General features: G+C 40.6%; 4 protein-coding genes across 5 annotated transcripts; 2 read left to right on the top strand and 2 right to left on the bottom strand.

Annotated features, from left to right (window-relative positions):
* Positions 1-1,165: 1,165 nt before the first annotated feature.
* On the bottom strand, positions 1,166-4,139 carry cln5 (CLN5 intracellular trafficking protein). Its single transcript, XM_070914346.1, has 4 exons — positions 3,991-4,139; positions 2,866-3,040; positions 2,214-2,439; positions 1,166-1,742 (listed from the first exon to the last, which is right to left on the bottom strand). Exons 1-4 carry the CDS (start codon positions 4,092-4,094, stop codon positions 1,255-1,257), a joined length of 993 nt encoding a protein of 330 aa, XP_070770447.1. The 5' UTR covers positions 4,095-4,139; the 3' UTR covers positions 1,166-1,254.
* A 931-nt stretch (positions 4,140-5,070) lies between these two features.
* LOC139292155 (glutamine amidotransferase-like class 1 domain-containing protein 3, mitochondrial) lies at positions 5,071-8,131 on the top strand. The gene is made up of 4 exons (XM_070914347.1): positions 5,071-5,268; positions 6,520-6,691; positions 6,916-7,114; positions 7,619-8,131. Exons 1-4 carry the CDS (start codon positions 5,074-5,076, stop codon positions 7,812-7,814), a joined length of 762 nt encoding a protein of 253 aa, XP_070770448.1. The 5' UTR covers positions 5,071-5,073; the 3' UTR covers positions 7,815-8,131.
* Positions 8,128-11,005, bottom strand: acod1 (aconitate decarboxylase 1). Of its 2 annotated transcripts, none has more exons than XM_070914344.1 (5): positions 10,985-11,005; positions 10,637-10,798; positions 10,110-10,199; positions 9,805-10,004; positions 8,128-9,278 (listed from the first exon to the last, which is right to left on the bottom strand). In XM_070914344.1, the coding sequence occupies exons 1-5, from the start codon at positions 10,994-10,996 to the stop codon at positions 8,318-8,320; spliced, it is 1,425 nt and encodes a 474-aa protein (XP_070770445.1). In that variant the 5' UTR covers positions 10,997-11,005; the 3' UTR covers positions 8,128-8,317. The 2 variants fall into 2 exon arrangements, with proteins under 2 accessions (XP_070770445.1, XP_070770446.1); XM_070914345.1 differs by having other exon boundaries at positions 10,637-10,804; positions 10,979-10,996.
* Positions 11,006-14,412: 3,407 nt separating this feature from the next.
* Positions 14,413-15,371, top strand: kctd12.1 (potassium channel tetramerisation domain containing 12.1). Its single transcript, XM_070914916.1, has one exon. The coding sequence runs from the start codon at positions 14,505-14,507 to the stop codon at positions 15,369-15,371; it is 867 nt and encodes a 288-aa protein (XP_070771017.1). The 5' UTR covers positions 14,413-14,504.
* The last annotated feature ends 729 nt before the right edge of the window (positions 15,372-16,100 follow it).

Genomic DNA, 16,100 nt, shown 5'->3' with positions numbered 1-16,100 from the left:
AAAAGTCAGAAGGTCAAACACCAAATAATGGGAAACTACTATCGCAATCAAAGCTTTTGACATATGTCATCATGTTTAAGAAACATATTGACAAAATAAGTACTCTCACAAACAAGTAATCGGTAGTGGACAAACGTTTGGACACAACTGCATGTCAATAGGATCTGTAGATAACCCAGGTTTCTTTTTTAATTTTCTGCCTTCATTCCTGTTATCCATGTTGTATTAGACAATTCATGTAGCAGTAATGTAGACTGAAACTGGCACACTTAATGCAGGAAGTGCAAACGCTTTTTGTATTTTTGGATTGAACTAAAAAGTCTATTGATAGTGTCGGTCTCACTGAAGTAGATACCTGTGCTGATTGTCTGTGCTCATGTACGTTAGCATCTTACTGGTACAGCAACATATCTCCTGATTTATCTTTCATAATTTGTGCAGTGCATTAAACAGGTGCCGTGACAGCAGTTGTAAAGTGAAGGTTGTGTCTCAGTACTCTACGGGTTTTAATCATTTTCCTGTTGTCTTTATTGAAAATTCAGCTGGATGAGTAAAACATGTTTCACTTAAATGCAGTTTAAGAGGGAATATGATTTATCTTTCATTATGAAGATGCCTCTTGTCATTAATTGTTATTTTAAACCTCATTTGTTCCTCCAGTAAGTTTCATTAGGAGTAAACTGGTGTTGACAATGCTGTCCTTTTAGTTCTGCTTCTGTATGGCAAAAGCTTTGTCTACTTTGCTTTACTGGTCACCTGTCTTGAAATTAAAATTATTGTTTTGGACATGTGATCTTATACCAGTAATAAAGATTTGTGAATGTACTCTTTGCATCTGTTCTTTCATTGTTTTCCCAACACTGGAGTCGTGCACACTAAAGCACACGTGCTCAAGGATACACACTGTATTTTGGTGACAAACACTGAATGTAAACAGAACTTTGTTTACAAGAAAACTCGACAGGGCACCTTTAACTGGGCAAACTCTACCTGCTTATGAAGATCATGTGATATGATTGAAAGCTCCAGAACAGGTACTAAATGGACTTTGCTGTTTCCAGGATCCAGAGTGAACTTTGAACCTCAACTACGTCTACATCATCTAAAATGCCAAATGCGTTGCTTTTCTGTTTTTTATTATTAATGTTGATATCTTTGGCTTTTGGACAATTGATTTAATCAAAAAAACAAAACATGAATGAATGAAAATAATAATTTGCACTCCTGGATGAAAACACTAGTAAAAGTATTATGTTAGGGCAAAGGAACTTCTTCATATGTAATCTGCATATAGGGAGGCTTCATTGGCAGATGCCAGTACTCAAAGTTGTAGTAGAGGTAGAAGCTCTTGTCCAGCACGACCTTTTTATAAGCCTCCAACAGACTGATGGCAAAGTCTATAAACGATTGGTGCGGTCTGAATGTGTGGTAAAATTTACGGATGTCCTCTGCCAGATTCTTCAGAGCAGGCTGTCCAAATATGGCGCTGTCGTTGCCGAGAAAGGTGGGCTCTCCGCTGTACAGGTAGATCTTGGTGTAGTTGGTCTGTGATCTGCTGGATAGTTTGGCTCCCAGCTCAGTCAGTTTCCTGTATGTGCGGTGGACAAACTGGGAGCAGTCGTAAGACTCAAACCACACTGTGGCGTTAGGGCTTGGGTCAGAGCGAACTGTCCATGTCTCATAGTAGATCCCGGTCTCGTTGTCGTCCTGGACCCACTGGGCCATGTCATTGAACTGACTCCCTGAAGAAAGATAGGAAAAGATTTCAACCAGAAGTCCAACAAAGGGAGGGTGTAAAAATAACTTTTCGTTTGAACAAGTCACAATACTGTTTTCTAGAGAAAGTGAGTCAATAAAAAAAGTCATGGTGACACAGCAGCATTTTGAAAGTTAATTTATCCATTCATTAGTCTGTTTTCTACACTGACGCAGTTTATTCCTGGGTCAAGGGAGCTGTACTTGGAAGAAGGGTACCATGGACAGATTATCAGCCACCTGAACTGCATGTTTTGGGCTGTGGGAGAAAACCAGAGCCTCCTGATGCCACAACCTTCTTGCTGTGAAACCACTGAGCTATTGTGCCACCAAAAAGCTGACTTATTTTAATTGTAAAATGCAAAACATTCATTAAATTGAGTGATTTATACTGATTATTTATATTTTCGGTTGGCCTCTATGAGCAAAGACACAAGATTACACATGTGAAGTCTTACCTGTGACTTCTCCTATTTTCTCCAAGGTGCCATTTTGTGACCAGTGTGAGTCATCAATGCCTTCGAAGAGGCAGGCAGCTCCCTGGTTGCACCAGAAAGGTGCGTACACCTCTGGCCTGAGGTGAGGGAAGGTGCAGTTACCCAGCTGAAACAGCTCATACCACTCCATGGTGTAGTTGGCCCCCGTATCTGAACTGCTGAACCCAATGGCATCATGCATGATATGCTGTGAACCAAACAGAAACTTTATATTGGCTCTCTGTGTGTGGACACAGGGGAAGGGTGTACAGCTGTGTTTCTATGAATAAAGTCGCAAGTTACACTTTACATTTTAACAGCCCCACTATATTTAATTACCCGTTTGTGTCAGATTCAACCTGTTTTACCATCTACAGCAACACAGAAGTATCTTCATCTCAATTTCAGAGAATATAATGATCAACAACACAAAGAATATCTGTGCTAATGATGCCGATCCCTTGGAGACCACATTTTGTTTTAAATATGTTATGTGTATTTTTGATATATTAACTATAGTAAACAGAGGAATTACTTCAAGTAATGAAAAGAAAATTACATTTAAAACAAAATCCTTATATAGTAACTAATTTTAACTTGAAACCACAATTGTTTAGATTTTCATACTACTTACAAATTTCCCCAGCATATCTCCATACTTGAATTCCCACACAGGCGTTTGCAGTCGATAAACTGAGATGATGTCGCTGTCTCTCATGTAGGGAGTCCGTCCGTCCCGGTCTCCAGTGGGACAGAAGGGGTAGAGAGCTTCACAGTAAGAGTCTGCAGAAGGGCGACGATCAAACCGTCTGTTGATGACGTGAGAAATGCAAGGAGAGTTTATACGACCTCTTTTTGTCTTAAGCATAAATAATGAAACATGTTCATAAATATGACACTAATAAATCCCTGGAGATCATATAAATCAGAGAGTCACAACCTCTGCTGTATGCACTTTATTTAACTAAGATCTTTCATTGCAGATATTTTTTACATTTTGTTTTGATGTTTTTAATTTTTTATACCCTTGGCCTGGGATGAAAAGTCCTTTAGCTGTGTATTTTGAAATAACAAATAAACTTTAACTTGAATGTCTAAATTTCATAAAAGTTCTCATTTTGCAGAATATCCCATTTCAGAATAAAGAATATTATATTATTTGACTATGATTATTGATGCATTCATGTGTGAACTGTTGGGTAGCTTGTAAATGTCCCCCATGATGTCTTGATATAATTAATATAACAATGATTGATATAACAAAATAATGGAAAGTAAGTAGCAAGTAAAGTTAGCACATAAAATCAATTTATTTGCCTTTGAAATGTAGAAGTATAAAGTAGCAGAAAATGGAAATACTCAAGTACAACTACCTAAAAACTGCATTAAAGTACAGTACTTGCACTTGGTTACTTTCCACCGCTGATCAAATTCAAAACTTCATCACACATCTCTAGAATTAGATGTCTCATACACTCGTACAGCGAGATGCTTCAGAGTCCAAAGTTTCCAAAGTCATGTGAACGCACCAGCTATAATTTGTCAAACTCGCTTCAGATCAGCTAAAAAGGTCCACTGTTACTTATAACTTCACTATAATCGTGTTTAAGACGCAGACAACCGGAAGTTTAAGGCAGAAACTTTTCCTCCTGCAGTTTAAACTTTCTCCACAGATGCTTTATTTTCTAGCTGTCACATGACTTAACGTCGCAGAGCAGATTCAGCATGGAGAGAGGAAGGGTTACTGTCTTCATCATACCTGTAGGGAACGGGCCACTGCTGCTGTCCATCAATCCTGAATTGAGCAGCAACATGAAGAAACAGGAGCAGGTTTAAACACAGAACAGCCTCCGCGCGACTCATGTTAAAGCCTCAAAAACAGACTAAACGAGCAGGCTTCAGGGAAATAACTTTCCCATGATCCTCCCCCTCTGAACTGACTTCCTCATTACTGGTCACGTGGTGTTGTTGATGATACGAAATCACATGACAAGAAGAAACGAGTTAATCACGTGAAAGAAAGATTGTACAAAATATGGAAATAAGTTTATATATAATAAAATATAAATTAATAAATGTGGAACTATATGCATATGAATGAATTGGGAAATAAATAGATACAGAAAAATATATAAAATATAATATTTTTTTTATTTTATTGTGTCACTTTTTGGCCCTGATAACCGAGGACTAACTGTGACAAAATTATATAAAATAAATAACTGAATATATTAATAAAACATTCGAAACTCAAATGACAGAACAAATATTTCTCCCTAATTAAAATTATGATTAAAGCGTTTTCAAAAATCAGTTTTTGAATACATAAAAAAATTGAGAGTTTTTAAATTAGAATTTAAAGCCGCAATAATAAACTGTTTTGATCAAAGACAACTCTATCAAATTACAAATAGTTTTCAATGACACAATTGAATCTAATTAATTCAAAATTTCTTTTTGAATTAACTTACTGAAAAGAATGGAGATTTTAATTTACACATTACGGATTTGACAAGATCAATAATAACTGAAGATAATACGAAGAATCTGCACCTAAATTATTTGGTTAACAAATTATATCCTTTGAGCTTATTATATCTGATAAAGCAAAAAGATGAAAGAAACCGTCGTCTACTAAGAGGTGTAACTGTGCTATTGTGTTATATTTTCTTTATTTCTTGTAAATATCTTATAATATCAGCCGCCCTGTGGGGGAGCAGCAGGGCTCAGGTTTATACACCAGATGGCGCTAAAACACAGAGAAGCCTAGACTCAAACCGCCGTTAAGTGCAGAAGAAGAAAACGTAAAAGCAGGGGGCGTCCTCTCCGCTGACAGTCCGCCATGCTCACCCTGCTGCACCACTGTGGCCGCAACTTACTGACATTCAGGACAGTTCAGACAGTAAATAGAAGTTACTACTCAACACAGATGGGTAAGCGCGTGGCTGTGGTGTTGGCGGGCTGCGGAGTTTATGACGGCAGCGAGATCCACGAGGCCTCCGCTGTTTTGGTCCACCTGAGCAGAGGAGGTGCAAGTGTAAGTTTATACGCAAGTGCTGCCTCATACTGCATGTTGTGCAGTTCAGTGCGCGCAAAGGGGGGTGCTGGAAAAGTGTGTGAGATGCAGTCTATAATAACCTCATTATCAGTCGCTTCCAATGTTTCCTGATAACATGACACATGCGCCGTAGTTTTGCTCTTTTCTTGTTGTTTCCATTGTGTGTTTGGGACAGTAGGGAGTAGGATACACATGCTGCATGCAGACTTTGGGGTCTGGTCAGATAAGCCTGATCTCTACAACCTGTTAAACCGACCTGATACGTGAATCAGAATCAGGTTTATTGCCAATTAGGTAATAAGAGAAAATAATAGTAAAAGGCAAGTACTGCAAAGAAGAATCACAAATATACGGAGGAGTATTAGAGTCAGGCATAAGATTTTGCATTTTGAGAATAAAGTCGAAATGACAACAATAAACTTGACATTTCAAGATTAAAAATTAAAGAACAAAACTACTAGCGTTAGCGTAAACATAATAGAACAGGTTGCTTTGAGTCATGTGCTTATAGGTTGATTTGATTACATGTGCATGTTTTAGCAGCTGACAGCCTACAATTATTCTGATTTGTGGAAACCGTGTGAGGTCTCCTCTGCTTCCCCCTCGCTTTCAGGTACCTTTGTTCTGTTTGTCTTACTCAGGCTGCTGCTTCATATTTAATCATATATCATAGTTTCATTTTCTCTGATAATAAGAGCTGGTGCTTATTGCTGAAACCTGTGAGTTCAGCTCATTTGACACATAAAGGCACACAGCTCTCTTGAAATGTTAAGTTTCTTCTTGACGTTTCAACAAAAATTATGTAAAATATGTTTTTTAAATGAAAAGAGCTGTAGTGTTGAGGATTGAATGTACAAAATACTGACCAAGGAATGTGCAAAAGTTCACAGTATGAAGTATAAAGAATATGTGCAATGTTCAGAGATAATAATCCAAAAGATGTGTGTTAACGTAATGCATTGAGTCAGATGTTGAGGCTTTATTTTATTTAATATTTAACGTGTGTCTGTGGGGCAGGATAAGAGTCTGTGTCAGTGGGGGTCCTGGGCCAAGTTGATGATCACAAACTCAGAAACTGACCCAGTTCACAGATCTCAGATCCCTGTTTGGCTCTCTGTCTACTATAACTCAGGATTTCAGGAACTTACTTTACTATTTATTCAGTTTACAGAAAGTTTATCATTAGTTGCTGTCCTAATGGTATTTTTCTTTTTGCTTTATCCACTGCAGGTAAACATGTTTGCCCCCAACATTGACCAGATGCATGTGGTGAATCACCTGAAAGGTGAACCGTCTGAGGAGAAGAGAAACGTGTTGGTGGAGAGCGCGAGACTGGCCCGTGGAAACATCCAGGACCTGTCTAAACTCAGTGTCAAAGACCATGACGCTGTGATATTCCCAGGTTGGGTCACACCAACACGATAGCCTGCTCGCTTACTAAGAGGATCTCATCCTTTTGTCAAGTGACATACTTTGTTGATTCAGTCAAATACACTGGAAAGTTCTTCACTATACAGTGTTTGATAAAATACTGCCTCCAGCCTGTGGAGTGTCCTTGATTTATCCCTGTCAAACTGTCCAGGTGATTATTATATAAATTAATCTCATCTTTGCTATGTCTTGTAGGTGGTTTTGGGGCAGCAAAGAACCTCTGTACGTGGGCCGTGAAGGGGAAAGACTGCTCCGTTAATGAGGAGGTTAAAGCCGCGCTGCAGGCGTTCCACGGCGACGGTAAACCCATCGGCCTCTGCTGCATCTCACCTGTTCTGGCTGCCAAGGTGTTTCCTGGCTGTGAGGTCACCGTCGGCCTCGAGAAGGATGAGAAGTGAGTCTGACTTGTCTGAGCACCCCAGAAACTGTCAGTTGTAAACATGTATCATTGTTTGAGCTACCGGACTTGCCGTAGTTGTGCAAAGCACACAGTTTTTCTGTGTAATGAGGGATCATTACTGACATTTCATGTGTACTTTATGTTTTACCTCCAAATGAAGTGGAGGAATCTGTCTAAACTGCTGGCATGTCTCATTTTCGTAGCCAAGAAAATGTATGATAAATAACTGCTTTCACATTTACATATTCATAATTGTGTTCATAATTTTATTGTATAGTCAGCCTTAAAAGTCTGACTTGTACATTTTACATTTTTAGTTTTTCATCTCTTATTTATAATTTTGATCCTTATTGTTACTTTTTAAATTCATATTTTTCACACTAGTGTTTTAGCAGAGCCACAATTAATTTCATACACACATTGTTAGTGTAAGAGACAAATAAACCTCTGAATCCTTTTAAGCAGCTAAACACTGTGGTCCCTCTTTTTTTCTCTCAGGTACCCCGACACGACCGACACTGCAGCTGCCATCAACCAGCTGGGCTGCAAACACGTGAGTAAGAGTGTCAGCGAGAGCCACGTGGACGAGAAGAACAAGCTGGTCACCACCTCTGCCTTCATGTGCAACGCCCCAATACACGAGATATTTGATGGAATCGGAGCGATGGTGCAGGACGTGCTGAAACTTGCTTGATTCTACGAACACTCAACAGATGGTGGAAAACAGATAGAAAAGAATGGGGGGGCTGTTTTTGCGAGCTTAATAGTAGCTCATTATAGAATGATGTCACAGTAACTTCTTGATCAAAAGCACTTCCAGATACTAAAATATAAAAATATGCATGTAGTGTGTACTACATGGTCTAATTTATTTAGCAAACAGGTCAGTTTGACTCAATCTTTCTGGATCATATTCTGCTGCAGAGGGTCAGTCTCATGATGGCAATGTTTTAGAAAATCAACAGCAGGTGTGGTATTGTACAAAAAATTGCAATAAAATGAAAACGTTCACTTTGTCAGTTCACTTTATTTCAGACCGTCACTCCATGGAAGAAAAGATGAGATATTTACATCATGATAAGAGCATTCTGTGTTTCTGCTTCTCTTTGGTTCAAATAATAATACAAATCTGATGACACACAAAAACATATGAAATGACTTCACACAGATACATTGGCTTCATCAAACATCGTATAATCACAAATTCTTCGAGCTGTATAACTGCTGGTGTTGACTACTTGTCATTCTCAGATATGAACCCAGGACTGTGCTTCCTCTCGCTCTCTCAATGTTTCCTATCGCATCAATCACGCCTTCCACTCCCTCAGTGCTCAACACTGAAGAAGCATTAACGCTGAACTTCTCCACCAGGTCCTCCTGACTCAGTGGCTTCCTCCAGTGGCCATAAAAGGTATCGCACCTGGCTCCATAACTCTGCCCCTGATCTGTTTCTATCTCCACCTCGCAGTACATCTTGTCAAAGCTGGGTTGGTTATCTTTAGGGGCATCCACCTTGACTTTGGACAAGAGCTCCTTCAGAGCAGGCCGGTTAATCTGAGCGTCACTGAAGGAAGACACTGTCACTTTGTTATCCAGCAGGGCGGAGCAGGCGTTGAACTGAAATGAGTGCCTGGCTTGGTGCTCTGTGGCAGGTAAGGGGCAGTCAATGTACTTGGATGGAGGCACTCTAAGTGTGACATGCCTGATCTGGCTGAGGTCAAAGTTCCCGACTGCGTTTTCAAGCTTTGCGCGGGCTGCCAGTGCTGCATCCACAGCCCAGTGCATCCCCAGATGAGCAGGGATGAGCTTGAAGGCCACATCCTGATCTTCCAGAATCCATTTAAAGTCACTAGAAGCAGAATGTGCCATTGCTGAAGGACTGTAGTCCTTGTAGTAAACCCCAAACCCGCAGTCCATATCCAGGATGGCTGGATTCCCCTCCAGACCCATCTGGGCCAGCTGAGCGGCCTCCAGGCCTCTCCGAGCAGCATTTCCTATATGGAGAGGTTTGGTTTGTGTGGCGGCGTTGGCCAAAGGAGCCCCAGCAGAGGAGGCTGCGATAGCCAGAGCATGAGTGCACTGTGCAGGGGACAGACCCAGGAGCTTAGCTGAGGCTGCGGCACTACCCATCACCCCAACAACACTGGGAGGGTGGAATCTGAGAGCGTCGGGAAAGAGGAAGGAAGATGAGCAAAATAATCTATTAGAGTTCAAGGTTTTAGGTTCTGATGAGGTCTGAAATTATTAGTGGATTTCTTTGTCTTATGTGATGGAGAACTGAATATCACTGGGTTTTAAACTGACAAAACAAACAAGTTTGAGGACGCCACCTCGGGTTTAAGAGAAATTATGACAGGCATTTTTCACTTTGGGACATTTTATAGACCAAATGATTAATCGATGAAACAAAAAAATAATGAGCAGATGATAATCAAGACGGGGGCACTGTTTCTGGAGAGAGATGTTGTCGTTCAATTCTTCAAATGTAATTTTTCAATGCTGTGAGTACCACAAACTAAAATCCATTCACCACCTCCACCTCTAAAACTTCAAATAAAACCAGAACTATTTACATGGCTAGATACCACTGGAGGGAGGTGTTGCACTTTTTTGTCATATGGGTGAATCAACTTAACTTACAGTCTGATGTTGGTTAATATTATTAATATATAAATATATCTCACCTTTCAGGGATGTTGTAGGCCTCTCTGGAGAACCTCATGAGCCTGCCCTGCACCTCGATGCCAACATTGAAGGCCAGGAGCAGGTCTAGACCTGTGGGCTGGCTGGGCAGCATCTCTGCCAGGGCCAGCAGGGCCGGTAGCACAGCTCCCGAGGGATGAGTTGCAGGATACCAAGTGTCGTCAAAGTCCATGGAGTGAACCTATCCCCAAACAATGTCACGGAACGGATAATCAGAGATCAAATCACCACCATATCATGTTTAGGTTTTCTATGTATTATGATGCATTTATTTGACCAAGCTTACCGCGATGCCATTGACAAATGCAGCATAATGAGGAGGAAGAGTTATCTCTGAGTTACCCCAAACACTGCTCCTCTCGTCAGACGTGAACGACTGCAATCAGACATTGATTTATTTTTAATTGGGATTATATCAACCAATTAGCTAATTGAAGAATCACAGGAAGCAGACTTGTAATGTAAACATCTCATAGAAAATCACAAACTGTGCGCACTGTGGGTCAAATTAATATAATTAGTAGTATTTCAATCAACACAGACAACTTCTGATGAGGCCAAATGAAGAAACATTTAACGGTGACACTAATAAAAATAGATATAGTGGATATATAGTATATGAAGTTGAAGTTGGGTTGACAAATATTACTAATTAGTATTTAGCATTTATATCATCTTTGCTGTGTTTTCAATCCTACTTTAGTTATGTCAAAATTAAATCTTTCTCATTTAAATGTTTTTATACAATGTTATCATATGCTGTATTTTAGAAGGTAGAGTATACCTTCACTCCAGACAAGCAGTTCAATGTACCTGGCTGTACTTGAGAGCCTTGTTAAAGACAGCTGTCCTGGTTCCTAACAGCCCAACACCCAGGGTGTCCAGCATCATCCTTTTGCTCCTGTTAATCACACCATCTGTCAGCTGAGTGGTGTTGAGGGCATGGATAGCAGTTCCAAAGCTCTCTGTAATACCCTGGAAAGGTGAAACAAGGCCAGTCAGTCCAAAACTTTATCATGCAAACATCCCCAGAGACAGTATGGTTGTTGAGGGTCTGACTAGGCGAAGAAGTTAAAATATGCTGCATCTGTTGGTCTTTAAACCCCCCCCAAAAAAAAGTAATCGAACAAAATATGTGAGTATGAAAGAAAACAGCAATACCTTTCGTAGCATTGTTGTACCTCAACAATGTCTTCAAGTGACAAAACATCCGCCTTGCAGCCGCCTTTTATAGGTCATTTCACTATCTGAAGGCTGGTCTTCCAAATTTCCAGAGTGGCTAAAACCCTCCCATTATGAGAAGTAGGAACTTTCACAATGACTGAACATCGTCTTTGATTAATTTTCCTTATTTTTACTGGATTGGCAAATCTACTAAATCTCTTGTTTTGGTTTTGTTTTAATTACATGCAGCTTCAGATGTCAAAGAAATAGTATAAAACATCCTATGATGGTTGTCTTTGAGACAGAAAAGTTATTAAGAAAGAATAGCCCTATGTGTTATTGGGGAAATCACATAATTAAAAATAAAATCAGAGTGAAGCCATGTGAGAATATAATGACAAACATGGTGAGACGGCTTCATTTTGGGTCAAATAACCGACTTGGACAAAGCAGTTATCTGCTGTCTTTCTTTTTCAGATGACAGACAGTGGAAATTCAGCCCTCTGTAATGCCAATTTTTAAACAGGGAAATGTCGCAAGTCTCCACCAAATCACTCACTTGCTGATCACATGGCAAACGTGGGATTCCAAATTGCTGGGAAATTGATAATTGCAAATCAGCAACCTTGACCTCATTTCGGATGTTACAAAACGTTTATGATGACTGTGACTTCTGGAGTTTGGGGCAACGCACATCCCATTCAAGTTTGTACACACAGACAGAGGAACTCTAACTCAGTTACCAACCTTCAGTGGTGGAAAAAGTACTCAGATCCTTTCCTTAAAGAGGAACAACTCCTAAATCTGTGGTAACTCTGACAGACAGTGATAAAATAGCACTATTATTGGTGTAAGTATTTCGTTCCAAGTGAAGTCACTCTCCACAGAGAACACTTGGAACTAAAGACGAGTCAACAAGACGGGCAGTTAAGTAACCTGCTAAAGCAAAATGTAACAGTTGTTACAAGCATTTGCCTCACAAAGATTTTCTTTAAAGGAAGTTTTCAGTTTTCAAATGAACAATGTTTGACTTTCCCCCATGTTGCCTGAACCCAGAGCTTCCTGCGTTCTGCGTCATCTTTTGGACTTTTGCTGGTTGTGCACCAATGGAAACAAAAGGGAAAATCACAGCCCTTTTCCTCTGTTTTCTCTGGTCATGTAGCACCAATTTCAGAAATATTTCTACTGCATAGACAGCCCACTTTTATGAAAGGACCATCTTTCCAGCGGTGATAAAAATGTTTTAAAATGTTTAACATTTTTATCATGTAATACTGAAGTTGCAAGCACAGACTGAATATTCCAATGCACGAGAATGTTTTTTACTTCTTGCATTGATGAGGATTGTTCTCAGAAAATCAAATACAGAAAACAAAATGTTGAGAAAAGGATCATGTATATTTGAACATTTCTTGCCCTGTTTGAATGCACCAACAGTTAAAAGAAGACACTACATACGACACTGCATACAATGGCTAAATTATTGTGTTTGACAAACAAAAAATGTTTCCTGTGGATGTATTAACTATCTGCAGCATGTTTAAGTAACTTCAAGCTGATCTCTGAAAGCGTTACCAATGGCTGCCTGAAGATGGGTAAATCAATCAATCCAAAAATGTAGTCAATTAGCAACCAAACAATCAATATGATGGCTTTAAATTAAAAATACAAGAGAAAAAAAGCATATCTGTGTTGCATCAAATAATGCAGGCCAGCGCTCCATGAAGTCCCTGATTGCAGAAAAGAGAGAACATCTCGCACTGGCTTCACCTAGAGGATGAGGAGGTAGGTAATTTACTTCAGCCTTTTTAGGCTTTTAAACATGAAGTGGAGGTAAAGGGGCTGGCATCACAAAGCTCTGTTCTGACTGTAGAATTGATGATGGGACCTGATGCTGAACGAGAGATCAAATTTAACTCTTCAACAACATCATCAATACACCATCATTATCATCTCGACCATCATCAGTAATAGACAGTTCACACATGTTCACACTGAACATCCACATCCTCTTTAGCAGGTCCTTTTCAAAGTCTTGCAGTGAGTGAGGAGTTTGCTTTCAGCTTCTGTGGGAGGCAAATTTTGCATAAATGTTACTGCTGAAATGGAAGTTCTTAAAAACACAGATGACAGTCTTGTGTATTTTCAAATGTTGAGTTTCCTGAGAGGGATTTCTTGATCTAAGGCTACCCCATGTTTTGAAGGAACAAAAACAATCTTGTTAAAGACATGGAAGACCATGACCATGGCGTGACCTGTAATGGTTTAGCAAACCTGTTTTTGTAGCTAGAGGTATAAAATGAACACATTTTGCAGCAAATGTGTCCGGGCATGTTAAGTGGGTAGAGGAGGGGACTTGAAATCCTGAACTAAAGGTGAAGAAAAATCAAGTTATCAAGCCAATTTCATTAAGTTACAACAACTTGAATTTTGTTTTAAATCAATTAAGACAGATGTTGATGTATTATGTCAACTCATCAAAATAATGTTTGCAACTTAAAAGGTTTATTTAAATCAATAAATTTGAATTTTTATCTTACAACCATGCATTTAACCCATAAGAACCCAGACCCATTTCCCCTCACAGGAAAATTATGGGGAGTACACCACAGACCAAGTGGACCACATTGAAGACATTTCTGATGTGTTTTTTTTTATACTAACCCTTCTTATGGGTTAATTAAGTGGTCATAGGTCCCCTGAATTACTTTTTGGGGTGTAGGAGTTAAGCATGTGGTGGTTATGGTTTATCTTAAGCAAGACTTCAGGGAATAAATGTCATGCAGAAGTCGATGCAAAAGATGTAAAAAAGAGTTTGTCTGAGTGTTTCTGCTCTTGTACGCCTAACTTTGTGAAACCCATTTGAATTTTAAACCTTGAGAGTGTTCTTGCCAGTTCTTAACTGCAAAGGGCTGTTTAAGGGTGTGTGTGTGTGTGTGTTTAATGGCTGCATTTCCATCAGAGTTGCAATGGGTGTCACTCTTTCCATATTTTCCAACCATTTCTTGACTTTCAAGGCTGGAATAACTCAGGCCAACTGCATGGTTTCTGGTTTTGTGTGTTCCTATGGGATTTGTAAAAAAAGAAAAATTTTAAATTTAATTTTAAATTTTTTAAATGTATTTAATTAATGAAAGAATCATCAGAGGGTATAGGCTACATTCATATTTATGCCAGACAGCGAAGGAAAAAACAAATGACACATAACAATGTGGGTGCTTGCTTTAAGTGATGCTGGGAGAGACTACACGTGGATTTGCTCTCTCTCTCTCTCTCTCTCTCTCTCTCTCTCTCACACACACACACACACACACACTCAACGGGACCGCTTGCCTATTATTTTGGCAGGACAGTGATGTTATAGTTTCCGATATGCCCCCCCCCCCCCCCCCCCCCAATCACACACACACGCACTCGCGCACGTGGTAAGCCCAGGCTTCATAAACAAGCCGCTGCCGGTTAGTTGCTCAGTGTTTCCACTGATCCCACATCAGTAGCCTACAGCGGCTCAGAGAAGATGGCACTGGCCGACACAGAGCGCGGAGTGTCCAACTGCGGCGACTCGGGCTCCCCGTTTTCAGAGATTATTGAGCTGAATGTCGGCGGACAGGTTTATGTGACCAGACACAAAACTCTCATCGCCGTCCCGGACTCGCTGCTGTGGAACATGTTCAGCAAGAAGTCACCCAAGGAGTTGGCCAGAGACAGCAAAGGGCGCTTCTTCTTGGACAGGGACGGCTTCTTGTTCCGCTACATCCTCGATTATCTCCGAGACCTGAACTTGGTCCTCCCGGACTACTTCCCCGAGAAGAGTCGACTGCAGAGAGAGGCGGACTTCTTCCAGCTGCGGGACCTTGCCAAACGCCTCAGCCCCCGGGTGAGTAAGGACAATTCAATCAGCGAGGAGATCAGCCAGAGTGACACCGAGGAAGGCGCGCTGCAGTGCGGCTCCTCCGGCGGCATGGAGACTTTACGCGCCATGTCGGTCAGCGGGGCCATGCGCTCCCCATCACTGGACTCCAGAAAGTCGGGCTACATCACGATAGGATACCGCGGCTCGTACACCATTGGCAGAGACATCCAAACCGATGCCAAATTCAGGAGAGTGGCGCGCATCACGGTTTGCGGGAAGACGTCTCTGGCCAAAGAAGTGTTCGGGGACACGCTGAATGAGAGCAGAGACCCGGACAGGCCCCCGGAGAGATACACATCCCGGTACTATCTCAAGTATAATTTTCTAGAGCAGGCGTTTGACAAGCTGACAGAGGCGGGCTTCCACATGGTGGCCTGCAGCTCCACAGGCACCTGCGCCTACACCAGCAACGATCCAAACGAGGACAAAATTTGGACAAGCTACACTGAATATGTCTTCTGTCGGGAATAACTAACAGTAAACTTGTGGTGTTGATGTAAATAGACATTTCACAATCTAGAGGGGAATGTCTTTAAAAAGTATTGCATTTGCTGTGTTGAATGGTAACGTGTGTAAAGGGCAGAGTGGCTGCAAAATATCGCTCCATTATTCCAAGAATAGCCAAATAGCAGTATTAACACTTCTGTGGTAAAAACAAACAAACAAAAAAAACAGCCCCTAAACAGATTATACACAAACAAGTTTGTCAAGAGAAGATTGTGCAACTTCATGTTCAAAGTGAGCAGAGCGCCGTTTGAGTTGACACACCCATCCCAAGCCCTATTGCGTGGAGAAAAACCACCAATAAAATGCCACCATCTCCATCTCATAGAAGTGCATGTCAATGTTTCAGTCATATCTGACTCAGTGCTGTGTGAACTGAGTGGCATCCAAGAACAGACCAGCAGCAATTAGTAGTCAGTGTCATTGTAACTTCTAGGCTTGCTTGATCACATGTTTGGCCAAGTTTTTGTATTATCTAATAGGCTCTTATAGCAGTTCTATTACTGACATGGTTGTAAGTGTATGTGCTTGATTGGTAGAGTTGTATTTGTTAAACCTGTTCAGATGAAATAAAAAATCTTATACTTGGCTATTCTCAGCCCTTTTGCCAATCATCCTATCGTCTTCTTCACGTCTGCACAAAGTGTTCAGAGAAACAAAAATACAGGCATTCATCTCCCTCCAACCTTTTAAACT

The sequence above is a fragment of the Enoplosus armatus genome, chromosome 11 (genome assembly GCF_043641665.1).
Source record: "Enoplosus armatus isolate fEnoArm2 chromosome 11, fEnoArm2.hap1, whole genome shotgun sequence".
In the NCBI taxonomy this organism is placed as follows: domain Eukaryota; kingdom Metazoa; phylum Chordata; class Actinopteri; order Centrarchiformes; family Enoplosidae; genus Enoplosus; species Enoplosus armatus.
Note: the sequence above shows the minus strand (reverse complement) of the source record. Positions and strands in the feature narration are given on the sequence as shown.